The 10,169-nt window shown below is 40.3% G+C and overlaps 1 protein-coding gene across 2 annotated transcripts; it reads right to left on the bottom strand.

The window, feature by feature from the left end:
• Window positions 1–483: 483 nt before the first annotated feature.
• LOC140549929 (inhibitory synaptic factor 1) lies at window positions 484–7,991 on the bottom strand. Of its 2 annotated transcripts, none has more exons than XM_072673699.1 (3): window positions 7,357–7,991; window positions 6,620–6,790; window positions 484–2,029 (listed from the first exon to the last, which is right to left on the bottom strand). In XM_072673699.1, the coding sequence occupies exons 1-3, from the start codon at window positions 7,405–7,407 to the stop codon at window positions 1,409–1,411; spliced, it is 843 nt and encodes a 280-aa protein (XP_072529800.1). In that variant the 5' UTR covers window positions 7,408–7,991; the 3' UTR covers window positions 484–1,408. The 2 variants fall into 2 exon arrangements, with proteins under 2 accessions (XP_072529800.1, XP_072529801.1); XM_072673700.1 differs by having other exon boundaries at window positions 6,620–6,767.
• Window positions 7,992–10,169: the final 2,178 nt, after the last annotated feature.

The raw sequence follows: 10,169 nt of genomic DNA, 5'->3' as shown, positions 1-10,169 counted from the left end.
CCGCAAAAGACCTGCGAAAGATAAAACAACTGGAACTTTATGGCTCTGTGGATCAGATCAGCCCCAGGGTGATGCTCGGGGGCTGCTTTTGTCTCCTTTGGCACTGGAACCTTGCAGCATGTGAGGGCAAGATGGATAAAATGAAGTATCAGGAAATCATCATGCCTTCTGTGAAGAAGCTTGGGTGTCATTAGACCTTCCAACAGGACAGTGACCCAAGCATGATTACATGTGCAAAGATTAATTCAGTTGATTAATTGAAACACAAACACCAAAGCTTTATATTGTCAAAGTTATGCTGCACTTAGCTTGTTAGTTATGACTTTTTCAAATATCTTAAAGATGGAATTTAACTGCCTACGGAATAAATGAATACTGTTAGCAAAGCTATGAATGATTCATTTTTGCATGAAATATGATTTATATACATGAGTTCAAAATTGCTAAAAATCCATTGTGGAGGTCTTTTGAGGCCCTATATTTTCTCTATACTGCTCCAGGAAGACTGTTTGTTTTGGGAGGGAGTATATTCTTCTGTTTTTTTTTTGTTATTTGGGGGATGTATTATGCACAGAATGTCTTGCAGAGATTTTTATTTGAATATTTGATGGAAATTCATGACGTGACCTACCAGCATGAAATGATGTGATGGAAAAAATGTTCCAGGTCATACACAAGTAATGATGATGGTTCTTCTTAAATACTTTTAATAAACTGTAGCAACTGTGTTCTTGTTCTTCTTCCTTTATTCACTGAATATTGTTTAATGTTGTTATGGCAATGCCATAATCCTTCCCTCCATTTCTCATCATTAATATCAGATCGAGAGAAGTGTTAAATATAGTTAAGTTGAGCTGTGTTACTCCACTTACAGAACAATTGAATGGCCGGTTTTCGATTATGCAACACTACATGAGAGTTCCACTTCATCTCTTTATGATGAGTTACGACTGAGAAACTAATTAAATTAGTTACTGAGAGTCGGATGACAGCCTTGTGAGGAATTCTAAAGAAGGCTGCCCTCATTTGCGACATTAAGGAATAACAAGGCTAACAGCTCTGACAGCATGGAGGGTAGGCCATTACTCTTCATTTTGAAGAGTTTTTGCTCTTTAGTGAGGGACACAGTGCTCTCCCACATATTTATTATAGCTATTTACTGCACAGTGTGGGTGTGATTGAAACCAATCTGAACCCTACAGGGGGGCCAGAGAAGATTTGTTACTTGAGAAATGGAATATTTTACTTTAAACAGCCAAGTGCACAATTTTATTAGCAAGAAGTCAGTGTGCAATTAAGGATTTCTAATATATTATATATATTATATAACATTGCCGTTTTTTAGATTAATATGCATTACACAGTTTAAAAGTCATGTCATATCAACAGTGGACTGCTACTAAGGTTGCTAGTGCTTGTAGTCACTTGAAGCTCTTTGTCGGGCAGGACTGTATGGAAACAGAGTTTGTGTGCTCTTATCTGAAACGGTTTGGGTGCTGCAGCTCCGCAGAGCTTTTTTCTTCGAGCCTGGGCTGAGGTGACATTTTTGGGCAGATCGGGGTGTCAAGGCCTCTACTCTCAGAGGTCGTGGTGGAGAAGAGGAAAACACAGAGTCATTGGAGGAGAATTTGGAGGATCTCCTGCCTCCACTCTCTTCCTCAAAGTCATCATCATCACAGCATAATGCGTGGTACAATGCTTTATCACAGTGGTGGATTTTCTCCCCACTGCCAAAGAGCCAAGAAGCCTTTGGACTGTAGGGAGCCTTTATGGGTCCATTTAGAGCAGGTAAGTCTCCACAGCTTCGTCGATGCAGGGCTGTTTCTTGTCTCTTTGCAGTGTCTAGGAGTGGGTTGTATAGTAAATGATGTAGGTCACAAGTATTAGAAAAAGCCTCAGCTTTGAAAAGGTCCCCTAGTGCTCTCTCACTGCTGCTACTGCTGCAAGCCAGGGTCAGTTTGTCCTCCTCAGCATCATCTTCTGGGTCTAGATCAATCCCAGCTGTCAGTTTGTCAATTTGCGCCACTACCTGTTGAAAAAAAGGGAATTGAGTTAAAATTGATCCATCTGTGCTTCACCTAAGCCACCTTTTTTGGTTGGACAGACTTTTGCATGCCTTAGCCAAAACATTCAATTTAACCTAATGAGAAACTATAGCCCACAACCAAGAGCCATTCGAGCTTCAAGTATGGCTGGGCTTGAAGGTCCATGGAAAACAAGCATCCAGGTGGAATGAACAGTATTAAGGCAAAGTGTAGTTTGTATTTAGGTATTCATACTGACTTTTGTATTTGACAGCATCTAACTTCTTAGTAAACTAACTTCTAAGTATCTTTTGGATCCTAGCCTATGCAAACTAGTTATAACAGTAAAACACTTTTGTAAGTCGCTCTGGATAAGTGTCTGCTAAATGCCTTACATGTAAATGTAAATATGAGATGCTAAGTAGCTATTTTCAGATACCAACTCATTATTTTAAGTCATTATTTGGAGATGCTTTCTTAATTTTTAAAAGCTTTGATTTTATTGTGAGAAATTTGTCATTTTAAGATGTTGGCATTTTGGGAGCATTCCTCATTATTCTGATACTGTTCACATAATTAATGATGAATTATTGAAAGAATAGAAAATTATATTCTGATTTGTTGTGACTAAAATGGCCTTCCAGGTCAATATTTAGTCTGTACTTACTTTATTGCATGACAGCATTGCTGTTGTTTTTAACCTGTCTAGTTACAATTACAAACAACTGTACACTCTAGCTTGATAGTGTGTCTATGTCATATAGTTAATAGTTAAGGTTCTGTTCCAAAACTCCATATTAAACTCATTAGATTCTGTAAGGTTGTTTCTACAGTCAATCTAAAAACACTACATTCATTGCTGACACTCTTATACAGAGCAACTTAAATCATGTTACACAAATAGATGAATGTAGAGATAGAAGTCTTGTCCAAGGACTCAAATTGACATAGTGTCATATGTCTAGGTGTCAAAAAACCATCTTATAATTTCCTACATTATCGAGAAAACAATTTAAAATAATCAGAAACAAATCTTTCATTATAGATCTTTAGGTTATAGAACACATTGCTATAAAATTTACAAAACAGTTAGCTAGGTTAGCTGTTAGACTAGCTAGCATTTCTGACCCACCATTGGTGGGCCAGTTATTCTAGCCTCCTATTTTAGCTTGTTTTGCTCATTTATTTAAACAGACTGAAAGCTTTTCTGTAATAAAAAAAAAGGGGGTTATTTTCACAATGCAATACCTGCAGCTAATAACAAGACTAAGCAAAACATCTGCTTAAAAGACTTGAGACACAACTCAGACTCGCATCCCAGAGACTCCAGAAGTATTGCATTTTAGTCTTCTTTTGTTCCCTTTTATGTATACGCTGGAGCTTCTGGAGGTTCACTTGCTTATTCAGTAACAACATGGTAAAACAGATGCTCACCCATACACACTCTCTTCATGCTCATTCGAAAGGAAGGACTTTTATTTTTCCGCAAGCCAAACTCAAGGTTGGCACACACAAGAGAGGCCCAATATCAAGCGTAGGAGAAACGAAATCACACAGACACTAGGTCTCCGCACACACACATACACATGGAGAATGTACACATTCCTCATGAGAGCCTCTCAATCTGGTTGTCTTTCACAGTTCAACAACTCCAAACCACACACATGTATTCAGTATGTCTTTGCAAGTACAATAATAAGAGACTGACAATGCATTCACTGCCTCTCATGGACTTTAATAGAAGATAAAAATAGATAATTAAAATATTGACCTTATTGGTTTAGTTTATTCTCAAATCAAGTGCTTTGAACCCATTGCTTCTATACTGCGTCACAGCCAGACAGGGAAAATGCATTATGGGCAGATGAAGTATAGAGATGGCATTTAGTCTAGTAAGCGAGTGACGCGATTATGATGCAGTTTCTTTACGCACATGAAGCTTAGTCTTGGCTGGCAAAGTCTGCTACTAACTCATCTCTGTTAAGCAGAGAGGACACATATGACAAGGATATGACAGGACAAAACCTACACCACCTGCTGTGCACCTGCATGAAAAGAGATGGCATTTATACACACTCTCTCTCTCACACACACACACACACACACACACACACACACACACAGTCAACAGCCAAGGTATTGATTGGGGCCATTGGAATACTTTTCCAAAAGACCTTGTGAGTTCAGTAAAGCTGCATGTGGTCTAAATCATAAAGATGTAGTGAAGCATAGTGACGTATGGCGTATAAGCAAAAGCTATCAGGTGTCACACTGTGGATCATCACCTTTGTATATTGGTGTCTCCTTCATGCCAGCTCGCCCTGTTAAGCTTGCACTGTGCACTGTACTGACAGGGAGTTTGTGTTTAACACATCACAGTGATGGCTGACTGACAGGGTCACGAATGTGACGTGTTGAGGAGGCTCGGGTGAAGGGAGCAAGGGATGGATGATGAGATGATGACTGATGACTGAAGCAGACGTTCAACCCCGCAAAAGAAGGCACAACCTATTTTCAGATGCTTCTCAAAATCACAATCACTTTATTTTGTCTTGGTGAGTGCACACAGGTATGACATGCAACATGAAACAGACACATACACAGACTGCTGACAGTTATTCAAAAGAGTAGATATCGACTAAGAGAAACTATTGTCTATTCTAAGTCATTGGGTTTGACTCACAGTTTGTGACATTGACAAATAAAAAAAACACACACACAACAACTTAAGGCAACACACCAAGGCAGCCATCCCCAGCGCTGTCTCGTGATGCAAGGTTACATTTAAAAGGTGAGGGATAATCTGAGAAAGGACAAGATCTGAAAATCCCTGTGGCACACTTTAGTGAAATCCAGCTACGGCAGGACTGGCTCAATATGACAGATCAATCAGGCTTGGCTGGTAGAGGTATACGTTCTGGCTGATTTTAGCTCTGAAGTCAATCAATACTGGATCAGAGACTGGAATGAAGGGGAACTGCTAGGAATACTATAGTGCAATGGTTCCTGGTCCTGGAGTATCACTGCCCTGCATTGAGAACACACACGTATCCTCAGAAAGTGATTCTTGGTTAATTCAGTTGGATTAGGTGTGTGTTGGGAGCAGGAAAAACTGTAAATGTGCAGGGCAAAGGTGCTACAGAACCAGGTTTGACACAGCTGTAGTGTGTTACTATAGCAGGCCATAGTCAACCCCTGCACCTAGGAATACTATAGTGTATAGAGTTAGAGATACTGTAATGCATTCCTATAGCTAGGTTGGATGTATTGTAGAACAAAAATATAGTTAGGAACACTATAGTGTATTCATGTAGGCAGACATACCATAGTCTAATCCTATCCGTATAATCTATTTCTGTAGCTAGGAACAATCCTATAGTGTATTCTTATAACTGGGACTATAACTCTATAACTATACCTAAAGCTTTCTATTCTTACAGCTAGGAACACAGCAGTGTATACCTGCAGTAAGGGATGAGCTAGGAATGGCTATGAATACTAAATGCTATCGCTAGAACACATGTAATGGTATTTAATACTAGAGTGCATTCCATAGCAAAAAAAAAAAAAAAAAATATATATATATATATATATATATATATATATATATATAAAATATAATAACTATATATAGTTATATGGTTCTATAGTGCTGAAATCTACACTATATGGACAAAAGTATTGGGACACCTACTTTTTATTTGTTTTTCTTTTGAAATTAAGGGTATTTAAAAAGGAGTTAATACTGCTTTTGTTGGATTAACTGTCTCTACTGTCCAGGAAAGTCTTTCTACTAGATTTTGGAGCATTGTTCCAAAGCATTGATTGCATTCAGTCACAAGAAGGTTAGTGAGGGCAGTATATTGGATTACCACCACCCCACCTTATCCCATTAAAGTATTGGATGGAGCACTTTGAAGGGGTTTATGTTGCTATTTGAAGGGGTCCATGTTTGGATATATAGTGTACGTATTCTCATAGTTTATCAGTGTCAGTGTTTCTTATAGAAAACACTGTAGTGAATTTCTGTAGCCATATCATCATATAGAGTATGTAGAGGCAGAGAGCAATTGCAATTTCTCTTCCCTCATAGTGCAGAAAGAAGCAATACAGCTCTGCTTATCTAATGGAACAGAATAAAAACACAGACGTGACCCTAACATATAAAAGGGGGAGGTAAAGGTGATTTTCTGAAGGCGTGGTGAGAGACATCTCATTGTTTTCTTGCTGATAATTAGGCCTCAAAAACTGACAGCTGGTTTGAGTTAAGTGTCACTATATGTGCTAGCGTGTCACTACAAATCTCACCCCTTGTTAAGCTGCCTGTCAGGAATTTGGTTTTGATGATGTTTCTGTGTGTGTCTGTGTGTGTGTGTGTGTGTGTGTGTGTGTGTGTGTGTGTGTGTGTGTGTGTGTGTGTGTGTGTGTGTGTGTATGCTGGTAAATAATAAAAAACTGTCTACTCCCTCTTGTCTCATATATAGCCCAACAAAGCCCCTGTGTTCTATTGTGAGGTACATGATGGAGCCCATAAACATGTATGTGTCTGTGTCTGTGTGTGTGTGTATGTGTGTGTACGTGTTAATGTTCTTTACCTCACGAAGCTCTCTTGCCACATCCTTCAGCTCAGTTAGAACCTCCTCCAACTGTTCCATCACCATCCTGATGTGGCTACGGATGCACTGCCTGCGATCCGGACCGTCAGTCAGGTTTAGGGGTCCTAGCAGAGTGCTCTGGAACATCCTGAACACAGAGACACCAGAAGCCTGCAGGGCAGAGGGTACTGGGCTTCATCTCTAAAGCCCCCCGGAGTCACAGTGGCCATCCAAATAGGAACCGTGGTCACTGCGCACATGGTCAGGTATAATAAGGTTCCACCATGGGACAGCTTACATGACTTGGCTTGGCTTGGCTGTTACAAATTCAGATATTGTTCATTTTGTACCAGAATACCCATCGCAATAAACTTGTTGCACTGGAGAACGCTTAAGGTGCATGAATAGGTAACAAACTCAATGGGCCACTTTGTTGCATAACTAGTCTTATCAAGGGTATTATTTACTGAATAATAGGTTCTAATGAGTCCTTTTAAAGGTGAACCTGGAAAACAGTCATGCAGTTTAATGTGTTAAATAGTCCTGGATGAGATGCATGATTCATTTTAAATAGAAAAGAGAGAGGAAATTAGCATAATTCACAAAAGTTCTTCTCTTGGTAAGCCAGTAAGAAGAGAAATGCTGCTATTCTAAGAGTTTGGGGGTATTCTGTTTGGACTGAGAGCAGCTCCAAAAGTAACGGTTGATTCAGCATCTTATGCAGTCTTTGTACTCACAGACTTGTACCAGTGACTATATTTTCCCGCGAGCAGAAGCTGAAAACCCATCTCGCAGCAATTCAGCCGCCACCTATCCAGTCATGCTTCTTCAAGTACATTGAGAGCGTAAAGATGAAGCCAACAGACGGAATCCAACAGAGAATGAGAGAAAGGCTGAGTGTGTCCCATTTGACACCTAAGAGGAAGAGCAAAGAGCCTCCCTGCAAAACATCACAGCTTCTGAGCAGAAACCATCACAACGCTCACTTCCGAAGAGGCTCCTGCTTCATTTTTAGAAAAACATCACTCCCAGCATCCATCCACTGCAGCTTTTCATAGCTGTGGCAGTGCACCAGGTCTGGCATCCTCCGAGCTGTCCAAGTCAGAGCTCCGGCTTCCATAAGAGGCTGCTGAGAGTGTGTGTGGTTTCTGCTCCGTCTGTGCTCTGCGCTGTATAGTGCATCTCTCATCTCCAGCAGTTAGAGCTCAAACAGCCTCGACCAGCTCTCTCGCTCACTCTCTCTCTTTTTCTCTCCCTCTCTCTCACTTTGCACTTTTTCTTTCTCTCCCTCCCTCTCACTTTTCACTCTCTCTCTCTCACTCCCTAGACCCCTCTCTACTTTTCCTTTTTTGCCCTCTCTCTTTCTTTCCCCCTTCTCCCTTTCTCTCACTCATATACCCCCAAATCACTCTCTATCTCACTTACTCCCCACTCTCTCACTCTCACTCTCTCTCTCATTCTAGCTCTATCTCCCTCATTTTCTCTCGTTCTCCCTCACCATTTATCTCTTTCTCACTACTCTCTCACCCCTTCCAGCTCTCTCGCCTTCGTCGTCGGCTTGTACACTCTTAAACATTCATTTCCTACCTTTTCCTCTCGTGCTGTCTCTCTCAGTCATGTGGGGCATTCTCTTTTTTAATAGTCACTCGCAAACCCCCATACACAAACTCAGCCTTTTAGTTTCTCTCACACTCACGCACATTCACACACACATTATTACACAGACACTCTGGATTACTTTCTCTACACTTCAAGCACACATACACACACTCTTACCCCCAACCCCCTTCGTCTCACTCTTCCACATAGCTTGCCACCTCAATGGGGATAGCAAATTAATTCAATTCAGTGTTGCAGTGCAGGCAGAGAGACATGAATGCGCCAGTGCTGCTGCAATGGAAGCAAGGCACATTATCCCATTAAAACACATTAATGAAAAGCACGAGAGATAGAAGAGTCACAGGAAACCACTCACTCTGCTCCAGCTCATGCTGCTGCTTCTGCTGTAATTATATGGGAAGATGCCGCTCTCCATTAACTCATGCAGCACACTAACAATACTGGATTGACTGACAAGCTGTGTTAGCAGGTCTACACACTTCTGTACTATGATGCCTATATATATATATATATATATATATATATATATATATATATATATATATATTTGCCTGAGACTAACCCCAAAAACCAGGTTAGGCCTGTGTGTATCTTTAAAACTCTTGCATGCATAAGCTATTATCCATAAGTTATTAACATATTAGTTACATATTAGTCACTGCCTGCTGTCTGTTAGGGGCCTTTATGCCTTCTGAGACGGATACAAACGTGCGATAATAACACAGCATGTGGGCCTGCAGTGGAAAACTGACAGTTGCAGTATAATTGCGGGACTGCATGGTTGTGTCACCGTGACTACGAGAACATTTGTGTGACATGGAATAAGAAGAACTCTGTTACAAAAGCCCCAAGGTCACAGCACAGCCCTGACACACTTTATTACTTTCATGCACACTATGCAGATCTCTGTGTAGCTTAGACTAGCTCAGGGACTATATGCATTCCTCTTGTTGGTATGTCATACATATGCAGCTAGTTTGTCTCTGTACACTTTTGCACTCCTAAAGTATATGTTTCAAATGTGTCTTTAAACTACAGCAATTTTTTAAAAGGTTAATTTATGGTGGGTTTTTTTTAAAAAGGGGGTTCCCTCAAAGGATCTTAAGTAAATGAAATTGTTATATATAGAGCCATAAAGAACCATTCGATTGTTTGACCACTATATCTGGTGTCATAGAAGAACAACTCCTGATTCCATTTTTGTAACAGAGGGGTGTGAATGTGAATAATTTTTTAATTGGTTAAGCAAAGGTGTATAAAAGGTTCTTCAGACTCACAAATCTCTATCACAAACGTGGTATGTTTTGTTAAAGAACTTATTAAAATGATTCTCAATGGTGCTACTCAAGGCCCAAATTATTCTTTTTTTGGGTACAATAAGAACCGATTTTGGAGTGTTGGACAGGTCCTGGAGGGCCACAGTCCACCAGAGTTTGGTGCTGTCCCTGTTCAAACACACCTGCTAGACCTGGAAACTAACAAAAGAGCAGAGTCTGGTGTGATTAGGGAGGGAAAGCACAGTGCTATAGCCCTTGAGGAGCAGGAGTGAATGGCCTGGCTCTAGGCTGTCGAGAATGTGTAAATTAGGCTTACATCTGCAGAGAGCTGCTACCTATCAGTCATATTTTAAAAACCTTAACAATAAATGACCTTCAAATGAAACGTAAGTCAGGCGTGCTCATCTATATTTTCACAAGGAGACCTGTACGAGAGAAGAGCAAAAAGAAGAGCAAGGAGAAGCTGTTTCGACGCCCCAAGGCTGTAATATCTTACATTCTCTTTTAAGGAAAATCGAGCAAGGTCTACTTCATCTACCCATTCTCACTGGTAGTTATCTTATGACACTACAATACAGAATGTATCATGTGATTTTTTTTCTTCTGCCTTCAAACATTTTAAGCTGTGATTTGATCTATAAACTGAAACGTGT

Source organism: Salminus brasiliensis, chromosome 2, assembly GCF_030463535.1.
Source record: "Salminus brasiliensis chromosome 2, fSalBra1.hap2, whole genome shotgun sequence".
In the NCBI taxonomy this organism is placed as follows: Eukaryota; Metazoa; Chordata; class Actinopteri; order Characiformes; family Bryconidae; genus Salminus; species Salminus brasiliensis.
This window is presented reverse-complemented; position numbering and strand designations above follow the sequence as displayed.